The sequence below is a fragment of the Vitis riparia genome, chromosome 18 (assembly GCF_004353265.1).
Source record: "Vitis riparia cultivar Riparia Gloire de Montpellier isolate 1030 chromosome 18, EGFV_Vit.rip_1.0, whole genome shotgun sequence".
In the NCBI taxonomy this organism is placed as follows: Eukaryota; Viridiplantae; Streptophyta; class Magnoliopsida; order Vitales; family Vitaceae; genus Vitis; species Vitis riparia.
The window spans coordinates 24,253,770-24,274,627 of record NC_048448.1 but is presented as its reverse complement, the minus strand read 5'-3'; the positions used below and the strand labels follow the sequence as shown (position 1 = coordinate 24,274,627).

The 20,858-nt window shown below is 38.5% G+C and overlaps 5 protein-coding genes across 6 annotated transcripts; all 5 read right to left on the bottom strand.

Annotated features, from left to right (window-relative positions):
* Window positions 1-575: 575 nt before the first annotated feature.
* On the bottom strand, window positions 576-1,707 carry LOC117907451. The gene is made up of 2 exons (XM_034820996.1): window positions 1,589-1,707; window positions 576-1,505 (listed from the first exon to the last, which is right to left on the bottom strand). Exons 1-2 carry the CDS (start codon window positions 1,668-1,670, stop codon window positions 616-618), a joined length of 972 nt encoding a protein of 323 aa, XP_034676887.1. The 5' UTR covers window positions 1,671-1,707; the 3' UTR covers window positions 576-615.
* A 1,391-nt stretch (window positions 1,708-3,098) lies between these two features.
* Window positions 3,099-5,040, bottom strand: LOC117906604. The gene is made up of 2 exons (XM_034819704.1): window positions 4,195-5,040; window positions 3,099-4,118 (listed from the first exon to the last, which is right to left on the bottom strand). Exons 1-2 carry the CDS (start codon window positions 4,337-4,339, stop codon window positions 3,169-3,171), a joined length of 1,095 nt encoding a protein of 364 aa, XP_034675595.1. The 5' UTR covers window positions 4,340-5,040; the 3' UTR covers window positions 3,099-3,168.
* Window positions 5,041-5,196: 156 nt separating this feature from the next.
* Window positions 5,197-6,727, bottom strand: LOC117906606 (early nodulin-like protein 1). The gene is made up of 4 exons (XM_034819706.1): window positions 6,356-6,727; window positions 6,138-6,253; window positions 5,625-6,023; window positions 5,197-5,449 (listed from the first exon to the last, which is right to left on the bottom strand). The coding sequence occupies exons 1-4, from the start codon at window positions 6,492-6,494 to the stop codon at window positions 5,387-5,389; spliced, it is 717 nt and encodes a 238-aa protein (XP_034675597.1). The 5' UTR covers window positions 6,495-6,727; the 3' UTR covers window positions 5,197-5,386.
* Window positions 6,728-8,753: 2,026 nt separating this feature from the next.
* LOC117906605 (G-box-binding factor 4) lies at window positions 8,754-15,413 on the bottom strand. The gene is made up of 4 exons (XM_034819705.1): window positions 14,453-15,413; window positions 14,162-14,233; window positions 11,661-11,690; window positions 8,754-9,212 (listed from the first exon to the last, which is right to left on the bottom strand). Exons 1-4 carry the CDS (start codon window positions 15,095-15,097, stop codon window positions 9,132-9,134), a joined length of 828 nt encoding a protein of 275 aa, XP_034675596.1. The 5' UTR covers window positions 15,098-15,413; the 3' UTR covers window positions 8,754-9,131.
* Window positions 15,414-16,937: 1,524 nt separating this feature from the next.
* Window positions 16,938-20,287, bottom strand: LOC117907128 (probable mediator of RNA polymerase II transcription subunit 26c). Of its 2 annotated transcripts, XM_034820521.1 has the most exons (11): window positions 20,047-20,287; window positions 19,533-19,956; window positions 19,312-19,380; window positions 19,153-19,235; window positions 18,895-18,968; window positions 18,720-18,778; window positions 18,614-18,647; window positions 18,278-18,402; window positions 18,103-18,196; window positions 17,861-17,999; window positions 16,938-17,352 (listed from the first exon to the last, which is right to left on the bottom strand). In XM_034820521.1, the coding sequence occupies exons 2-10, from the start codon at window positions 19,884-19,886 to the stop codon at window positions 17,893-17,895; spliced, it is 999 nt and encodes a 332-aa protein (XP_034676412.1). In that variant the 5' UTR covers window positions 19,887-19,956; window positions 20,047-20,287; the 3' UTR covers window positions 16,938-17,352; window positions 17,861-17,892. The 2 variants fall into 2 exon arrangements, with proteins under 2 accessions (XP_034676412.1, XP_034676411.1); XM_034820520.1 differs by having other exon boundaries at window positions 19,533-20,287.
* Window positions 20,288-20,858: the final 571 nt, after the last annotated feature.

Below are 20,858 nucleotides of genomic sequence, written 5' to 3'. Positions count from 1 at the left end.
CATATAAACACATGCAAAGCTTTTAAACACGCTCAAATGTGCAACACTCGGTTTTTTATCCATTCCAAATTTCTTTGTGATCCTTTATTCAATATGCTTTGCTTAGAATAACTATTTGTTAAGTAAACCATATAATCAACTCAAAATTCTTTAGTCATTTTCTTACTTTTTAACATGCTTCGAGTTATGTCAAGAATAATATTATTCTCTTTCAACTACTTCATTTTGTTTGTGAAGAGAATGGAACTATTAAGGTTGATAAATCTCATGATTTTCGTATCATTCTTTAAATTCTCTGTGAATAGGATCTCATTACTTTTTTATTGTACCTACTTTCTTTTTCAACTAGTGCTTAAAAGTTTGGGTTCAAAATGGAGTGGGCTAAGCCCATTTGAAAGCCCCAAAAGACTGGAATAGATCCAAACCCTATAAGCTATTTTAGATTCAAACCATCACTCTTGCTGCACATTAGCCTACTCATTTCAGCTGCAAATAGCCCCACCTCCACTGCGTTTCCTCCCAACCAATCAATCTATATATATTTATGATCATACCACAAGGGAAAGAAAAAGAAATCCAAATAAAGTTGAAATCATTCATCTTCTTTTAGGTCGACTAAATGTGAATGGCAAACACTACAATTGATACAAGGATGGCAGACCCTGCAAACATACATGGACCACATAGCTTAGACTTTTTGGGAGGAGCCAATGAACCCTTACTGTTGTCAACATTTTCTGCAGGAGGGATTACTTGGTCAATTTCTGCTTGAACTTCATTTCCCATTCGTTGAACTTCTTCAGGATGATCAGGCTTCAGGTATTCTGTTTGATCATATTCTTGTTCAGGTTTGAGCTGCGCCTGGGCATTGTATTCTTCAAACTGAGCTCGTTGAGTTACTTGATCTGCTTCAACTTTTGTTGATTCAGCTGCTTCTGGACCCTGTTCACACTCCTCTGCTGCTCTGCCTTTTGCTTCCAAGTCAGCATCTTCTTTGGCTGGAGTTTCTTGGGTTGATGCCAGCTCTCTTTTATTCAACTGATGGGCAGGCTCTTCCTCCGGATGTTTAATTGTTGCCCCAGAAGCTTCTTTTACTTCTTCTGATTCATGTTGGGGCACATCTTTCTTCCCTTGTTCCATCTCCTGCTCATTCTTTCTAGGATTCTCTGTTTCAGGAACCTTGTCGGCTACAGGCCCAGTCCTTCTATTCCCCCATCTACCAATCTCCTCTTCTTTCACTTCCTCAACCCCAACCCCACTAACTCCTCTAACTGATTTAGGCATGAGAATACTCAAAACCGATTCTTCTTCATTGAACTTGGTCTTGATTTTATTCGAAACAACCCCATCTGGAATCCAAAAATGCTTTCTGAGTTTCTTAACCCCAGTTTCGGGCTCGACCACCACTGATACCTTCATCCAACGCCTGACTGCCTTCTCCCCACCGTCTGCAATCTGAATCGTATCTTCCTTTATCAGCGTCCCGATCTTCTGCACCTCATATCCTTCATTTATTCATGACAATACATCAAATATCTAAAACATATTACACAACTAAATATCAAGTATATATGTGAGAGAAGAATACCTTCGAGATTGGAAGTGAGGATGAAGTGGGTGTCAGTTTCTGTAGACGAGAAAACCAGATCCTCGGGATTTTTGACCTCCATGTTTCATGGATGATTGTGTTGGAAAGTGGGTGAGGGAGATTAAATACAAGAACAATGGGCAGGGTGTGTGCGTGGGGTGGGGGGAATGAGTAAAGGACATATTCATTTCTTGTGCATTTGTTGTAGTTAAAATTTGAAAGTTGGTTTTACTTATGTTACTTGCTTTGGCGGTAAGCTAACGTCTCTTTGGATGCCCTAGGCAACCCCCAACCTAGAATCATGGATAGTTGAAAGTGAAGATATATACTTGATCTGATGAAGAAATTCATGAGTTGGAATGATGACAAACAAAGAAAATGTAAGTAAAAAAACCAGGATGATCATTTACTTTTTATGAGAAAAAACTATGCTGTGTCTGAGGCCATGATATTGAAATGGGCCTTGGCCTGAAAAAGGATTCATGTTGGCACAATGAACTCACCTGTAACAGCAGTGAGAAGTAATCTTACCATTTGAATTATGACTGCAGTATGTTTTTAGTTTGTTCATGAGAAAGCAACTGAAGAAAGAAGAAGAAAGGAAGATCACCTCCCATTAATGTGAAATATAATGTATCTCACCTTGATCTCAAATGCATAGATGGATTTATGTATTCCCTACATAGATCCTATACTATAGTATTGCGTCATTAATTTGGATATAGACGTCTATCTCCAAAGATAATTCCCTTATTATTTAAATGCTCATGGAACATAGATGTCGTCGATGGGTGGATACTCCTACTATACCTCTAAGTAAAAGTTACACTTTGCCCACCTGAGATTATTGATTGTTTACTCATGTTATAAGATATATGATTTACCAGTGGCTAGATAATCTCCTACATCTCTCTGAATGTGTTACCTTTTACACAACACTCTAATACTGATACACTTGTCCAAGTCGAGAACAAGGCTTGAAGGATCTAAAACAAACTTGGTGCATCTTGAGAGTGGACTTAACCTCCCCAACATTGAGCATTTTGGGACCTGTTTGAGGGTCTTGATTTGGTGGCTAGAGTTGGAGGTTCATTGAGGTGGGAATAACATGCATTGAATGGTCTAGGCGAAAATGAGAGAGAGGAAGGACCGTTTATCTCTATAACAAGTATCACCCTCAAAAGCTCATCATCATTGATTCACTAACACGGGAGTTACTATTTTCTAATGCTATTAAGAAAAACTCCATTTCCCACCAAGTAGGAGAAAGATTTTCAGACTCTTGTTGTTGCTCTCCATGATTCTATTGTCGCTCTCTCCAATCCCCTCTTGCCTCTCACTCTACTCGACTCTCCCCTCAAACTATGACACCTCACCGTCCTATGTGGCTGGCATCTTACGGATAAACAACTAGATAAACACTCTTTTTACAGCATTACCAAAATCACACATAACACACTCACTTCGGCTGCATATAGCCCCACCTCCACCACCATTTCCACCCATAAAATGAAACCAATTAATCTATATTTATCAGTCCCAAAGGAACGAAAGAGAAATCCAAATAAAGTTGAAATCATTCATCTTCTTTTAGGTCGATTTAAGCAAATAACAAGCACCATAATTGATACAACAATGGCAGATCCTGCAAAGAATGGACTACATAGCTTAGACTTTTTGGAAGGAGCCAACGAGCCCTGTCTGTCGTCAACTTTTTCTTCAGGAGGGTCTACTCGATCAGTTTCTGCTGGAATTTCATGTCCCATTCTTTCAACTTCTTCAGGATGATCTGACTTCAGTGATTCTGTTTGATCCTGGGCCGCTTCTTGAATTTCTGCATTCGGCTGTTGTTGTGATGGATGAGTTTCAACTCCACCATTTTCCTCATGGGCATTATATTCTTGAACCTGAGCTCCTTGAGTCACTTGATCTTGTTCAACTTTTGTTGATTCAGTTGCCTCTGGACTCTGTTCACACTCCTCTGATTTCTCCTCCGCTGCTCTACTTTTTGCTTCTGAATCAGAATCCTTTCTGGCTTTGGCTGGAGTTTCTTGGGATGATGGCACCTCCCCTTCATTCAACTGAGTAGGCTCTTCCTCTGTATCAGCAGCTTGGGGCAATCTTCCCTCAACCTCATCAGTTGCCGTTACATTGTTTATCTCTTCTTTCAGAGTCTCTCTAGGATTCTCTGTTTCAGGAACCTCATCAGCCACAACTCGAGTCCTTTCATAGCTCCTTCCATCAATGTCCTCTTCCTTCACTTCCTCCATCTTAACCCCACTAATTCCTTTCACCGATTTAGGCATTAAAATCTTCAAAACCGATTCTTCTTCATTGAAACTGGCGTTGATTCCATCCAGAACAACCCCGTCTGGAATCCGAAAAACCTTTCTGAATCTCCTGACCTCAACCTCTCTCTTGTGCGCTATCCACCCCACCGTCATCACCTGTGTAATCACCTTCTCCCCACTAATTGCAATCTGAGTCCCACCTTCGTCTATACTAATATTGAGTTTCTCCCTCGGATATCCTACATATATTCATGACAATACATCAAATATCAAGTATATATATGGAGAGATTTAAAGAGAGTGAGAGAAGAAGACCTTTGAGATTGGCAGTGAGGATGAACATCTCGTCAGTTTCCATATACAAGAAAAGAGGATTGGGGCCATCTTTGGTGATGCGAAGGCTGGCGGAGATGGCATCATGACTGGGTCTGGAAACCCTGAGTTCCAATTCAATCTCCATTGTTTGAGAGATGATTGTGTGGAAGAGTGGTGAGGGAGATTAAATACAGAAACAATGGACATGGTGAGCTGAAAATAAGCACATATTCATTACTTGTTAATTCGTTACAACATTTAGAAGTCGGTTACTTCTCCTGTTATTTGCCTTGGCGGGAAGCTAACGTCTCTTTGGATGCCCTAGGCAACCCCCAAGTTCCAACACGTGTGACGCCTAGAATCATGGACAGTCGTAATTTCTAGTATATGAAACTCTTTGTTATTTTTATCTTATGGGTCAACAAGCATTTTATATTCCTAGACTTGAGGATACCATCAAAAAGGTATCACCACTGGAAATGGGCCAATTTTGGGTTCAAAATGGTCTGGGCCGAGCCCATTTGAAGCCACAAAAGACTGCAATAGGTACAATGCCAAAATGGAGGCCATGCCTTTTTATAAGAATACATATGCTGTGTCTGGGGCCATAACATTGAAAATGGGCTCAGTAAACTCATTGTAATAGCAGTGAGAATGAGAAGTTGTTTGGCATTTGAATCATGATATTATGATTGGAGTCTGTTTTCAGTTTGTTCATGAAAGCAACTGAAGAGAGAAGAAAGGAAGAGAAATGAACACACTGTACACAGACTGTCCTTTTACACCATCTCCACATTGTTCTTGTAATCTTGTATCTGAAATTATCTTTCTGCTGTGTGTTGCACATCAGATATGTCATGTCACATTTTCTTAAAGATTTGTGAAAACTTCATCCAAGAGTGACATATTGTTTCCTTCTAATGAAAGGGTGGACAAAAGAAATGAGAGAGAAGGGGAGGGGGAGCAATTGATTGCAGGGCAAAAATAAAGAGGAAAGAGCAATGATTGAGAAGTAGGGCCAAGGACAGCATTACATGTAATTATCAAAACCCTAAAAGCTACTTTAGATTCAAGATTCAAACCCCATTGTTCCTGCTGCACACTCTCCTACACACCTTTTCTTTTTACATACACTGCATCTCTCTCTCTCTCTCTCTCTCTCTCTCTCTCTCTCTCTCTCTGTACTACTTTTTTACAGCATCACCAAAACCACACATACCACACTCATTTGAGCTGCAAATTGCACCACTTTCACCTGCATGTGCACCCATAAAATTTGAAACCAATCAATATCCCATCAACGCCCTCCTCATTTGATATGTGTAGTCACAAATATCTAGGTCAAAAATGTAAATTTCAACTTGTCTTAAAAGTAAAAATTTCATTTCCAGAAAAAGAAAAAGAAAAATAAAAATAAAATCTCAAAGTACCTGCACCGACCCTCCATGGCCAGAAGTGGGCACAGGGCGTATGGTAGCAGAGTCCACTTCGCCGGTCGGCAGAGGAACCGCCGGATTACTATTGATAAACGGTATGCCGGCGCCTTTGTCCGGAAGCACCGTCGCTGGAGGACTCGCACTGGGTTCTGCACTTGGTGGAGCCGCCTCATGAGGGCGGAATGGCCATGGATACACCGGAGATGACGTTGGCGTGCCTCCGGAAGTCGGCGCAGGAGCCGCCCTTGGAGGTAGCGCCGGCGAAGTAGCCCAGTTGTCCCGCGGCTTTGCAGAGGCCTGCACCTTTATGGCGAGCTTTTGAGCTTGTTGGCATGCTTCGAGAGAGCCATTGTTGAAGGAGAAGTAGAAGAAGCCAGTCCGTGATGGGTGCCACTACGCATTATAACAAGAAAAACGATCAGAAACAGAGATTCTGAGAGATTTCTAAAGAACCCAAATGACGAATTTCCCATTTCCACACAGTATTTGCAGGGAAAATATCCATACCGTGTAAGAGGTGGAGTTGGGTTTGGTGAGGAGTGTGGCTTGAGTGAAGTTACAGAGATTGAAGGCTTCTCTGTTCTGGAAAACATAGAGATTATAATGATTCCTATGTCTGAAAACTGAAGAAAACAAACAAGAAAATACATATACATTAGTTTTACACAAACCCAGAAAAACGAAAAAAAAAAAAAAAACTCATCTGGTGGGGTTTTAGCACTTACTGATAGAATCTCCAACATGAACAATAGGGTTTTTCCATTCAGAAACTCCATCAACTACCACTGTTGTGCAAAGAGAGAGTTGGAAGAGTAGAGTGAGGAAAGAAACGAAGAAGACTACAAGCATGGAGGAGGTATCCATATGATCAACAGCGTGTGTTTTTTGTTGTGTGAAAGCAAAAGATAAAAAGAGAGGAATGCATTTAAGATTAGAGCTTTGTGGCCTCACGGGCTTGAAGGGAAAAAAGAGAAAAAAGAGGGTGTTGTTTTGATAAGTGTGTATGACTGACAGTCTGAGAGGGAGAGAGGTGTCGGGTGTGCTTGGCTTTGATGGGAAGAGTTTGAATGGATGCCAGACATGGGTCTGTGGTATTGGAGATCGTGTGTGGTGTTGTTTTTATTATTATTTTTTTCACAGTAAAAGCTGGGAATGATTTTGGTTTCTGAAAATGCTTCACAAAAGCAATTTCTTTTTTTTTTTTTTACCAAGTAAAAAGGGAGATCTAACGGTAGAGGATGAAGAGAGAGGGGAATGGGGGTGGGTGTGAAGCATGATGGATGATGAGATTATTATTCTGAAATGATTACTCCAGTGATTACCGGGCTGCTGTATCAGTGTATGTATCTTTATTTATTTTTTATTTTGCTGGGGAATCCATTTGCTTTTCCTTTATGGTTTACCTTTTTTTTTCCTCCCTTTCTCTTTTCCTCCAATTTTTTTTATTTTTTTATTAGTTTAAATGGATCTTACACTTTATGCTCCAAAGATTAAAATCTCCAAAAGGGAATTTTATTTTTTATTTTTTATTTTTGGTTTTGAGCACACCATTGTAAGTAAATTAAGGAGGAAGATGTGTCAAGGCGGAAAGTAAGTGCAGGCCCTTTTCTCTAGGCTGTGAAGGAATTGACCCCATTAGGGTTTAGGACTGACCCTATTAGGGTTTTAGGGCAGCCTCAATTCTAGACTCGAGCAAACGCAAACATTTCTAGTGGCATCTTAGAGAGAGAGAGAGAGAGAGAGAGAGAGAGTTAAGAATAATAGCTTTGAACTTTTTTATTCATGTTTCAACTCTTCAACCACCCAATATCATAAGACAAAGCATGATTACTGGATATGGTTGTTTAAGGTACAATGCTTCTTTCTCCTACCTTTTCTTGAAATGAAGGCCCTAAATGAGAGTGGATTCCGCTTTCTTTAATGATGAGGGTTATTTACATATTAAAATTTGTTATTATTGTTGTAATTAAATAATTTAATCTGAGAATAAAATGGAATTGTGGGAAGGCATACACATAACCAGTTTTTCATTTAAAGATAGGAATGATGGGCATCCAAATTTATGGCTCCAAACATTCAATATCAACCTCATCTCCTGTGATGCACGCAGGCAGGCAGGCAGGCATAAATCCTCGTATGAGTAAATATTATTGGGTGAGTGGGCCTGCTAGCAAGAAAGCCGAGGGTTGCTGTGTATGGCAATGGAAGGGTGCAGAGCAGACTGCAGAGTGGAGTAGAGAAAGGGGACCACCAGCTCACAAAGTGAAACTTGGGTGTGGGCCAAACTCATTACATCAAAAGGATACAGAGAATATTTGAGACAACAACTAGAAGACAAGGGGAGGATACAGTAATGGTGGACATGGGGAACAGAGTCTTCACCCTCTGACCAAACACCATCCTCATCTTCCATCACTAAAATTCAAACCACCACAGACACAAGCTTCTTAAGTCCCAACAGTCAAGTCACAAAATTTCAGATGCTATTATGTCTTATTCTTAATTTGTAATGCATTTGTTGATTTGTTAAGTTCAAGATTTTGCTCCCAAAGTACCCAGTATTCATACCCTCTTTTTTTCTTTTTCACTTTTTTAATATGCTGCCATGTGGGCCTATTTTTTTCCCACGAAAAGAAAACAACAAAAAGCTTCCTACATCGGCAGAACTCTTCCCTGCCAAAAATATCTCCATCCAATAAATCAATTTCTAATATAATTCTCTCTATTTTCCCAGAGATTCCAATCTTATAGAGCCCTCGTTCCTTGTCTCAAGTCCACAGCTACGGCAAAATCCAAGGGTGTTCTTGTGGAATCGCCTTCAAGACAATTCTTAAGAACTTGTAATATTATTGAGTCTTTCTATATTCGTGAGAAATTGTTGACCTTTTGTTTCACATGATATCCATGTCTGCATTTAGTTTTTTTTTAAAAAAAAAAACAAAGACTAAAATGAGAACCGGAAGATGCATTTTTATTGCATAAAAAATAAAATAAAATAAAATAAAATAAAAATACAAAAACCATTCCCAGCATCAAATTGGCCGGTTCCCAACCTACACCGGGTGGTTTTCAGCCTTCAACAAAGAGACAAGAGAAAGTAAACAACAGTCGAGAGGGAGAAAGTCAGAGAGCAAGGTCAAAAAATATCATAAATGCCACATTAGTCACCACTATGTATTCTGTCAAAGTGCTGCCATAGTCAGTTTTACACATTAATACACTTACTAACTACAACTATAGGTTTGTCTTACAACTCTTTAATCTCCTTTGATGGAAGTCCTTTATATCTTCAGTCATAAGGAATTTCCCTTGTAACTTGGCTTCCCATCCCCTATGTTTTTCTTTGTATCAGGGTAACCATGTTTTCTCTCAGAATAGCAACCAATGGGTGCAGATATCTAAGCCAATGAAGATAGTTCTCCACAGAAGATTGCAATTTTTTTCTATGTTAGATAAGGGTGTTCTGTATTCTAATCTCATACCTGATGCATAAACAATATTCTACCACTCCATGGAGCGAACTCTTCGGAGGACGCGGGCTGGTTTCCTCCTTTCCACAACTGGGATAATTTTTTCCATGAGCTGCAGGCAAAACCAACTAGTTAGTTTGAGTAATGCAATACTTAGAAGACCATTCTCCTTCTCTCCCAGCTTTCAACCATGCCAAATATCATCAGTCATAAATCAACTAACTGGTTCAAATCTCACCTTTCGGCATCAAATAACCACATATATGCAACAATTTTCTTAATAGAACAGGAAGCCAAAGCACATCAGGCCACCTCCAAAACTTCTCACTCATTTAGTATTCAATTTTTTTGGGAGGGTACCATTTTATTAGGAAATCAGAAGTCCCATCAACTTAAGCATGCAGACATGATTTTTCCATTACAACACAGAAACGAACATATCGAAGGAGGAGACCATCAAAGTCTAAGCATGTGATCACAGCTATATACTTGAAATCATGTCTACATAAATAGAAATGCACAACAGTAAGCTACAAAAAATTAGCTTAGTTAGTCATTATATATTTACTTCAGAAGGCTTCAAATTCTCAAAATCAATATAAAGAAAATGTTTTTGTGGTCAAAACAACAGATATTTTAGGAAGTAGGAACCATAGATTTCTTAGAAAATGTATTTAACAAGGATCATAAGCAATTAATGGTAATTTTGAGCACCCACTACAAATCACAAGGAACTTCCTCTGCGCAGTGATTTCAAGTGTCTTTTCTCTTTCCTTTTTTTTTTCCTCCATTGGTCATAGAACACGCTTATATTTGCTTCAAAATAGGTTTTACCATTTCATACTTTTTTTTTTTTTTCATGCATCTTGAGACATTTATCAATCCTAAAGGAAAAAAAAATGCCCCAAGGGAAGAAGGAAAAAAAACAACTGAACCATGACAAACTACTAGAGCAAGCAATTCAGGTTCCAATGAACCAGAGCCAAGCAACCCACTTTCAAATCTTGGCTCTCGAGAGATATGAACAACTCTGTGAATATCCATCAGAACTTGAATCCTCCAACTGGTAAGAAGCCAGTGGAAAGGCCCTGATAAAAATATAAAATAAGCTCTCAAGAAGAAATTATGAGTCACTAAATACCCCTCAGATCTGACTAAACTGGCAAGTGGTTGGAGGGATGGGGAGGTTTCAGGTTCTAATCCATGCAATAGAAAAAATAACAATAATAACAAAAATAACAAACAAAAAACAAGGAAAATAAACCAAAAAAAAACCTAAGAGTCGTTAAAAAGGGAAATATGAGAGTGAAAACATGTTTTCCATCTTCATATCTTCCATTAAAAAACGTTTAGCGCACATAAAAATGGAAGCAGGAGCTCTCAACTCTAAGAAGTACTAACTTCTGCAATTATACCCTAATTAGCATCTTCCCAGGAAGAACTGTAGACATCAATAGTTAATAAAATAACAAAGATGAGAACTAATATTATAAGTAGACCTCAATACTCTGATTTTAGAGGGTCCAGCCATCAAAGAACCAACTGGTTCAACAGGATACTTATAACCATCACAGTATATAAGATGGTTCTGCCAATCCTCTACAAACTCGCTTTGGAACTCAAAAACAACTTTCCCCACCAACATTCTTGGCATATTTGCAAGAATCTTGACCAAATAGCTTGTATAAACACCCACCTAACTTATGGGTCTAAAATCCTAAAGAGACTAATTTCTTTAATATTTTCTGCCCCACCTTTCTTTTGGAACTGGACCTAAAACACACCATATAAACTTCCTGAAATTTCCTCAAGAACACTGAGACATCCTATCCTCTTTGACAGTCTTCAAATTTGTTGGCAAAACACAAGCATGAAGCTATCAAAACCCACCAAGGTTTTGCACACTACACAAAAGATGGCCTTTTAAAGAGATCATGATGTAGCTTTCTAATTACAATAAGGTGGTCTGCATACATGTGCATGGAACATCACAACAGGGTGGCAATATAAGCAAGTCAGAATCACATTTTCTACAAAAAAGAAGGGTACAAAACCCAAAATTTCATGAAAAACAATATTTGTGAAATGATCCAAATGCCTTCTAATGCTATAATAACATAAACAATGATTTCTAGTGAACTGTGTGTTCTTCAGTTGGTGCTAGTTCTTCCAAAAGATAAAACTCTTGCAACAAGTTGAAAGTTGATGTAACCCAAAATTTCATGAAAAACGATATTTGAGAAATGATCCAAACACCTTCTAATGCTATAATAACATAAACAATGATTTCTAGTAAACTGTGTGTTCTTCAGTTGGTGCCAGTTCTTCCAAAAGATAAAACTCTTGCAACAACTTGAGAGTTGATGTGCTTAGAAGATTTTATACATTCATAAGCCAGCTTATGTCCTTAAACAAGAAAATAGGCTTCAACAAGACAGAAAATGCATTAAACCAAATTTCTCAGTGGTTCTACCCCCACCAAAATATAAAGACTGATATTGAAAAATATTTAAAAAAAAAAAAAGGAAGAGAGAAAAAAACATCATGTTAGAATCCATACCTGCTTTAACCTTTCTTTTGAACGCTCAGCCTGTAAATTAAAACCTTTCGTTAGTTCAAAGAACTACAGAGGTGAAGAAAGAAGAAAAATACAAAAATTGCAATGCAACAAAAGAGAATTAGAATATTCCTAATATAAAAATTACACTCCATAAACTATTTTGTCTCTTGCCATTGATGACATTGCAAGTGGGGATAACAATAAAATTAGATTAATAATTCTCCCATAACTCATTCAAAACATGAAAATCATACAGAGAACATGAGATGAAAATATAACTCAAAACCCATAACTCTACCATTTTACCTAATTGATATCAATATTTGATTCCTATCTCCACATTTTCAAAACCTGACCTGTGATTAACATAATAATATCGCAATATAAAGATGTGAGCACTGACAGGTGCTATCTCATTTCCATATATTCTTTAACACTTGGTGTACTTGTACTACAAGAAGCATCTGAAACAAAAAGTGTCCAAGATGTGGACCTTGTGTATTAAAATTAAAATTTATTTATGCTCCTAAAGAGAGAACCAGACAATTTTGATTTTCTGAAAATAGAAAGAGAGATGAAACTTGATATGAGAGGCATAGGTGGGATTGAAACAATCTTGCAGCTCTGCTCTGTTTCTTTAAAAATCACCTTTTAATCCTTCATGTGTCTTTTATTTTTTTGTTTCCTACAATAATTATGGAAAACACTCATTGTATATAGTAGTATAGAATTATCATCCAGAAACAGATATATTAGCCCCTGGCAAATAGATATCATAAATTAATTATTGTTTTTCTTCTGTTTTTTTTATAGGTAAATTTTTTAGAGCAAATATTATAAGTTAATTATTGTTGTGCTATTCCCATTCAAAGTAATGATTTGGAATGACAAACTACTTATTTAATTAAAAAAGTAGTAGTCTAAGGACAAGCAATTAAATCAAAACTCACAAACAAACAAGAACTTTTAATGATGTATGATCATCTAACTTTTGGAACTAATTTTGTAATTTTTATTTACTGCATCCATAGACATTTATAATATACACATTGTAAGGTATTAAATATTCTACATTTATGTTGTGTGACAAATATCTATGGGAAAAGGTCTAAAAGACATATTGGCTTAACTTTAATAAAAAATGCAAAATGGATTTGCAACATTGTTGTGGATACAGGTTTTGAAATCTGGCAGAGTCATAAGATGATACTCTAAAGAGTTTGCATCATATTGTTTGTTACCTAACAAGGTCTAATCAATACCATAAATTTTAATTAAAAAAAAATGTGGTGGGAAAAGTGGTTTCATATTCTAACATGTGTTTGTGGAAGGCAAACAAATTCTGGATGCAATTTTCATAGCTAATGAAGACATTGAATCAAGGCTAAAAAGCAACAGTGGTGGTCTCTTGGAAGGCTCCAAGTGGATTAGATGGATTAAGTGATGCATCTCTACAATGCAATTCTCCATTTTAGCAAATGAGACTCCCACAAGTTTTTTCTAAAGTTCTAAAGACTTGAGACATTTTTTTGATGGGTAAAGCAAGAGAATATTATAAAAAGAAAAACCAAAAGTGCACCCCAAAGTACATATGTAGTAGAGACTTGAGACATGGTGATCCTCTGTCCCCATATCTTTCTTATGGTCATGACAACAATCTCTCACATCCTAAATAAAAGCTAAGGAAGGGAGGTTCATAGCAGGGTTCTCTACTAGGGGGAGGTGTGGGTTTGGAGGTGTCCCTTATGTTATTTGTTAATGAACTCTTATTCTATGTGATGCAATGGAGGAGCATATAGAGCATCTGAACTGGAATTTATGATGTTTGCCGCAATATCAGGTTTAAAGATCACTCTCGAAAAAAGAAAGTTGATCCCATTAAAGGGTGCCAATGTGGAGGAACTAATTGAGGTACTGGGATGTAGGGTGGGGACCCTCCCCACCATCTAGGTCTTTGTTGAGAACCCCTGGCATACCATCTTGGGTTTGGAACATGAGGATTTTAGGGGAATCCTCATAAAGTAAACATGAGAAGAATGTGCTGAGATATCCACACATTTGAACAAACGGTAGGGTTTTGTTAAGAAGCCCCTCTTTTATGGAGTTCTTCAACAGCTTGGGTTGTACAATGGTTTAAGGTGCTTGTGTTTTTTCTTTGCTTCTGTTTCTTGTTTCTACCTGCTATCATGCTTTGAGTCTTAATTTTCGAATAACAAAAATATTGGATAACTCTGAAGGACAAATTAAACACAGTAACTTCATTGCTTCACAAGTATCCAAATATTAAACTCAAATAAACAATATTTTATATTGTAAATAAGTACCATAACATACATGATCATCCATTCCAATCTGAAAAAGCGCCATAAAGGACATAATCATCAACTCAAATCCAAATATTTAGCAACAAAGACCATACTACATTATCAAGAAAACAATTACGGTCTGTCATTGTCAAATAATAAGAGACTTAACTTTGAAGATTAAACTAAATAATGTACCTTCTCTTTCAATAGCTGCTCATTCTCCTCCTCCAGTCTTACTGCTGATGATTCTAATTCAACTTGGTATGCCTACACTCGAAAATACCCGAAAACATGGGAATCAAAGTGCTCAGAAGAAATCAAATACTCGAGGAATGTTCAATTTTGGGAAATCTAGGCAACAGAAAGAAATTTTTTTCTTATCTTCAATTTCTTTCTTGGTTTCTCTATTTTCTCAACAAACAAACATGGAAAAAGAGAACAGAATTTTTCTTTTTAAAATACTAGTGTCTAGAGAGAACATTCCACCTGCTTCCGCTCCCTCGACCTGGCCGCAGACTCTCTGTTCTTGATCATCCGGCGCTGCTTCTGCTGAGCCGCCTTATCCAAGGGCTCCAAGACAGGCGCCCTCCTCTTGCCTCTTCCCCCAACAATCTCCATTCCATTCCCAAACCCTATCACCGAACCCTCCACCTGCGCCGGCGTGATGGGACTCGGTGGCACGGGATCAAAAGCAAAAATCCCTCCGCTCAGCCGCTGCGTCACCAGGGGAACCTTCACGTCCCGATCCTCCCCTTCTTCCTCCACCGCCTCTGCCTTCGCCAGAAAATCCTCCAAAGTCATCATCTCGTCCTCAACTTCCTCCTTACACTCCCTCCTACCATCCCCTCCCGCCACCATCTCCCTCCACACATCATCCACTGTCTTCGACGCCGGCGCCCCCTCCAGCTCCGCCATCGCTCCCGTCCCGGAGTCCACCAACGTGATCTCCGCGTCAACGAGCGTGCTCTCTGAGGCGGGAGCGGCGCTGTAGACGTTGCGGAGGAGGCCGTCCACCGTCATCGCACCGAGTCCCGACTTCCCCTGGTCGGAAGCCACGGACTTCGACGAGGAACGACGTCTTAGATCCGAATTGCGAGAAGACGAAGACGCCATCACCTTCGGCGACACCATTTCCAGGGACCCCAAACCACAGCTTCTTTCGGATGCTCAGAATTAGGGGTTCAGATTAGGTTAATGTACGAACTCTGGTTTTGAATTTTGGACGAGTTTGAAATCATGTGATGAGGAAGCCAGAGGAGTTTTGATCTGAAACGACGAGGAGGAGCGAGCGCGTGAGACTGAGCAAGGTGTTTTTGAATAATGAGGGAAAACTCCCTGGGAGGCCTTTTTCTGGAACTTTCTATAAATGGAATACTTTCAGCCGGTAGCCGGTTGAACAGGCTCCCCGGCCTTAGTATTTATTATCCTACAAAATGATTCTAACTTTACCTTTTTCAATAAATTCACCCCCCAAGACATCATTTTCTACACTAAGGTTTTTCTCCTCATCATCTTCTTTCTTTGGATTTTTAAATTTTCCTAGAGTTCGGGGGCTTTGTTCCACTGGTAGATGGGTGTTGAATTTGAGGGATTGATGTACCCCACCAACAGCTAATAGCGCGGGCGGCTGAATGAACATCTTCCATCGAAATTTTCTATTTGCCAATAAACGACTTGACAAAAGATGATGTTGCTTGTTGCTGTGTTGTATGAGTTGTGTCCCCAACGCATAATTTTTGTTTTACACGATCAATGGGTTTGTGATTTCAAATTATTTAAAATATGTTTTCAAGTTTTGGTTTTTAAAAGACCGCCCGGTCCTTTTTTATTTACATCCAGGGTGTCAATGATTTAATTAATACCAATTTTATTAAATATGTTGATAAATAACGTATTATTATAATTTGAATATTAAAATTAATTTTTAAATAAATAAATATATCAATTCAATATTTTAAATTAATATAAACAGCCTTTACTTAAAATAAAAATTAAATAATAAACTCAAAATGACCACTTTAGACATTTTTTTTTTAATCACTCTAAATTATCCCTTCAACCTTTGGAATTTGGACAGTTTGTGTGAAAAAATTTCTTGATATCACTGCACTGCCGAATAGTGAAGGAATTTTTCTAGATTGATAAATTGTAAAATTTATTGGCGACAGAAAATGACACTTGATTTTAGATAAGAGCAAATAAAAGATGGGATTGGCGACAAGTAATCAATCAAATAAAAGGACCCTTTTTTATGTGTTCTCCAGTTTTTGCGAGTAATTACTAAGTTGCGTATTATTACTAAGTAGTGATATTAGTCTCGAGACGAAGCTCCAGGAAATCATCAATAATCAAACAAAAATTTATATCAAAATGCAAGTTTATCCTAAAAATTATTCCTTATAACATAACTAGCTGACCCTACCACGGTTACATCTATTATAAATGATTATCTTGAGATGAAAATCTACTCGGAAAAAAAAGGGTTTTCAGTGTTTTTTTTTTTTTTTTTTTTTGTGTAATATTAGTGTTTATATTATTTTATGCACACAAGTACGTACTGTAGCAAACTGATGGTCCGGAAGACTGGACAGGGTTGAGCGCGTTGGGGGGAGGGGGGGAAGGGAATTTGACACCAAAACGAAGACTTCGGGCAAACCGGTGAGTATTGAATGTCGGCTGATCCCACCAACTTTTTTCAACATCAATTGTTGTATTTATGGTTCCAGTTGTACCACACCACGACTCGTTCCAAAACTGACACGCCCACTTGACAAATGGTGCCCATTCCACCGGCACGGACCATGGTGCACACATTTGAAATGCAAATGAGTATTAGCCCAGTTCATATCACACCCAACCACCACTGCACCATACGTGTGAGATCCGTGGGCCCTCAACTGATCGTAGCTAATGGAATCTAAACATGATTTGACCATCACTACTACCCTTCCCTACCCTAGAGCGTGAAAAATCAAAAGCCACAGCTGTGTTGACACGATGGTGCCTTCTAATCGGGACCAAATCCAATAGGTTTTATCAAGTTTGCTACAATATACATTTGCAGCTGGCAATCGTGGAGTCACCCCTGTGTAACCCACATGCAATTGTTTGGCATGCAGTACTACAGTGAATCCGTCTGATGCAATCATATGGATTCTCCTTCACAGTATTTTCGTTTTTTGTTTTATCACGTCAGTCGTCACTGCTCATGCCAGTACCCAACAACACCCTCTTCCTGAAACAAAATAATATTACAAACCCATAAAAGTCACATGTATCACGGTCACAACTCCTGCTTCCTACAATTCCACCACTTCGCCCCAAAGCTCAGCCGCCAGTTGGAGCCGTTTTGACCCTTAGCGGTTTCAACTCCTAATTTTTACAGCCTGTAAAATCAATCAACAGAAGCAGGAACAGTTAGGTGAGGGTGTTCCTGCAGACTCTTACAGATTCTTTCATCTTCTTCATCAAAGAGACAAAGTGAACAAATATTCTTAATTCTACAGCAAATCATATTATATCAGAGGCTTCACTGAATCTGTCGGGTAAACAAACAGATACAGGAAGAATTCACTGTCTCCTCAATTTTCACGCTTTTCTTAACTTTAATTTTAATTGGCCACGTTATCATCCTCAAGTTATTTTGACCAACAAGATAATGGGTTCAATTCAAGCACATTCACTTTTTTTTTTTCAAGAAAAATCATATGGAGAAAGAAAAGGATTTTTGTTCTAACAAATAAATTTTCTTGAAAGGAAGCATTATCTTGTGAATCCAAATAAAGTTGTTATCACTGTAGTGGCCCAATAAACATGGAGGAGACAAGGGATTATGGGATGGATCCAAACAGATACAGATAAAGTTCAATAAAGGAGTGGTTTAACGTTTACAGCCGGTATTGCCGGTATTAATTTGTGCTTTGTAATCACCAATGTTTTGCCTGAACACCTCCCCTGTTCTTGGCAAAGAATGTATTCTTGGGTTTGGGAATGTCATGAATATCCATCACTTGAATTGTTCTCTGTTTTTTTGCTGCAGAAAAACATTAATATAAGTATATAACTTCGTCACGAGAACTGGACTAAAATCGCACAATATATATAACAACGTTTAAATAAAATTGATCAATATAGACCATTTTGAGCTTCCTGATAATTCTCATGAAGCCGCCTTCTAGCCGAAGCCAATTTTTCTTCATCTACGAGGCTGTCTTTCTGCTCCCTCTGTTTCTGCAAATCATAAAGAACCAAATAAGCTCATAAAAGCAGAAAAACCAAGCAAATTTTGAAGTTTTTGATTAGGTAGTATACATTTAGAGCAACAGAAGTAGGAATGGGAGGCGTTTGGTTTGGCTTATTTGGAGTTTCTCTTCGGGGAACTGCCTTCCTTTTCGGTTCAAGTTCCACATTGTTCTTGTCAGAACCAGAGCTTCCATCTGCAACAAATTCAAACAATGTTAATGCTGTGCTCGTTGCAAAGAAAGCAATGCTAATATACAATTATTTGGCCAGCTTCAGTTCAGAATATCTTTAATTTCTTTTACTCAATTTACCCAGAAGCCAAACCAGAATGTAAATAGAAAAAGAATATATTAATAAACAGAACTAATGATCAAGTTAAACTTTGAATCTGATTCAATCACTTACTGTGTGGATTTGGAGAATATGCAAAATCAGGTACCTGAAAAGCATAAAAATAATATGAATACCAATGTCAAATAATGCTTATATAAATAGGAGAGATTTTTCTTACCTGGTGATGAACATTGGAGGTGCTTTTCAGGTGGTTCTGTTGAGGAGAGTCTCCATCAGCTGCAGCCATTAGTAACCTTTTCGTTAAACTTTTGACAAGTGATCTTTATCCAACTTTCTGTAATTCATCCAAAGAATCTTATGAAAAGCAACGAACTGAGAATTCTGATTGTTACCAACAATTGCAGAAGCTGTAGTTTCCCCAGGTGTACTCAGTTTCACCCATTCGTCAACCAGATCTTTCCACTTCCTGAGAAACAAAAATTCTTTCACCCTTTGATTTCACACACGATTGCTTGCCATTTAAAATTGAATTTGATGCTTAATTGGTTGAGAAGAAAAATGGTAGAACAGGAAAAAGACAATAGGAGGCCTTTCTTTTCCTTTACTTTCTCGGCAACCAAACAGACTACAAAGTTTTTCTTTCCTCAAACCTGACGAGTTGCTTAACCAGCCTTCGAACTTCATTGGATGGATGCTTCCGTAATCGGTTCACGTGCCGTCCGATGTCAGTTTCCTGAGAAAATACAGAAGAAAAAGAAGGATCAGCGAGAAACACGGAGAGAGATAAAGAAAGCTGTTTGAGTCACTACCTTAAGAGCTTTAAATGTGATATCCATGTCTGCGAGACTCTGAAGCAAATCAACCAGAGAATCCTCTAACTGAAGAAATTACAAATTAGAAACAGTTAAGGTACGCCAGGTTAACGAGAAACCGTATTCCGATTTACGTTGCTTTTCCCACACTTTCTCACCAACCAAACAGAGCATTAACTATACAAAAGTTAAAAGACAATTGAGATGGAAAAAAAAACCTGATCAGGATCTTCAAGGCGCTCCTTGATCGCAAGAATCTTAGACTGCTCTTCATCGATTGATCCATCTCTATCCGTCTCCACTGACTCTGGCGTCTCAATCCAGGACTCGTCTTGCAACTGATCCATCTTTTCCTTCACAGACCGATCACCATTTGGCTTATGAATACGATCGCGATCGCAGTTCAGGCATCGCGAAACCACAGGCGTATAAAGCCGTTCGACGATGCTATCTCTTCGGCCCTTGAATTCTTCGCTGTAATCCACAGACGCTACAGACACTGCTGTTTCTATCAATGTCCACACATCCACACCCGAACTCTCCAAGATCGATCGAAACTCATCGCAATCCATCTCCTTTAAAGGTGTCTGTTCTGGATCCAGAACTACTCAGTCACCAATCCAGATGCCTCAAGAACCTCACCTACGCATCAAATCAAGCTGCTTATAATCGTAAAACAGTTCTGAGTCATCGACTACGATTGAACGACAAGATCACGCCATCATCACCAACCTGCAAATCCATCGATTCTCAACCTGACTCCACCAGATTCCGTCCCCGCTTTTCCACGCCAATCACGAAGCTTTACGGAACAGATAAAAGGGAAATGGTAAAGTGAAATCCTCGGAACAAGCCTTCCAGTTTCCCTCACTTTCTCATTCGCCAAACAGAAATTTCAAAGAAAGAACCTCAGATTTTGTATAATTTTTTCACTTTCATTTTCCTTTTTATTACTATTATTATTTTTTTTATTTTTTTTTTTCCTTTGGTTTTCCGTTGCTGACTCTTTGAAGAGACGAGGGAATTATCGGTCTCTTTCGGCGGTGAATATATTACTTCTATTTTTAGGGTTTTGTCGCATTTCGGCTGAAACACCACCCGTCCGTCATTTTCAACTAGCGACAGCTAATATCTAACCGCTGGCAAACCCTCGCCGAAAGCAGTATCCAAGGGATGGATGAAGGCCTTCATCATTTAAAATCACAGTGAACGTGAAGCAAGCGTAGAGGCTAAGTAGGCATATTCTCTCTCTTCTTTCGTCTCGAAATGACAAAATTGCCCATGATATTCGTGGCTGATGAGTTGACTGGTCTGAAATAAATGACAAGATATAAGCTTATCCAATGAATAAAAGAAGGTAATTATTGCATATGTACACCTACCTAAATCTTATACACGTGGCAACATCACATGGTGCGGGTCCCGCTTTGTTTTGGCGTTTTCCTCTCCGATTATATAAAGATCGCTGGTGTTTATCGAAAAGTCAAAGCTCTGAAGGGTTGATGGTGGATTGAGTTAGCTCGTTTAGTCTAAAGAATAATTTT

Excerpts from the sequence above, each read along its gene's own strand:
- LOC117907451 (XM_034820996.1), bottom strand. The coding sequence starts at position 1,670 with ATGGAGGTCAAAAATCCCGAGGATCTGGTTTTCTCGTCTACAGAAACT. Across the intron at positions 1,506-1,588 it reads CCTCACTTCCAATCTCGAAG|GATATGAGGTGCAGAAGATC; the intron begins GTATTCTTCTCT and ends GAATAAATGAAG.
- LOC117906604 (XM_034819704.1), bottom strand. The coding sequence starts at position 4,339 with ATGGAGATTGAATTGGAACTCAGGGTTTCCAGACCCAGTCATGATGCC. Across the intron at positions 4,119-4,194 it reads CCTCACTGCCAATCTCAAAG|GATATCCGAGGGAGAAACTC; the intron begins GTCTTCTTCTCT and ends GAATATATGTAG.
- LOC117906606 (XM_034819706.1), bottom strand. The coding sequence starts at position 6,494 with ATGGATACCTCCTCCATGCTTGTAGTCTTCTTCGTTTCTTTCCTCACT. Across the intron at positions 6,254-6,355 it reads TCATGTTGGAGATTCTATCA|TTTTCAGACATAGGAATCAT; the intron begins GTAAGTGCTAAA and ends TGTTTTCTTCAG. Across the intron at positions 6,024-6,137 it reads CCAACTCCACCTCTTACACG|TGGCACCCATCACGGACTGG; the intron begins GTATGGATATTT and ends TATAATGCGTAG.
- LOC117906605 (XM_034819705.1), bottom strand. The coding sequence starts at position 15,097 with ATGGTGTCGCCGAAGGTGATGGCGTCTTCGTCTTCTCGCAATTCGGAT. Across the intron at positions 14,234-14,452 it reads GGTCGAGGGAGCGGAAGCAG|GCATACCAAGTTGAATTAGA; the intron begins GTGGAATGTTCT and ends TTTCGAGTGTAG. Across the intron at positions 11,691-14,161 it reads AGCAGCTATTGAAAGAGAAG|GCTGAGCGTTCAAAAGAAAG; the intron begins GTACATTATTTA and ends TTTAATTTACAG.
- LOC117907128 (XM_034820520.1), bottom strand. The coding sequence starts at position 19,886 with ATGGATTGCGATGAGTTTCGATCGATCTTGGAGAGTTCGGGTGTGGAT. Across the intron at positions 19,236-19,311 it reads TCACATTTAAAGCTCTTAAG|GAAACTGACATCGGACGGCA; the intron begins GTAGTGACTCAA and ends GTATTTTCTCAG. Across the intron at positions 18,197-18,277 it reads CTACTTCTGTTGCTCTAAAT|AAACAGAGGGAGCAGAAAGA; the intron begins GTATACTACCTA and ends TATGATTTGCAG.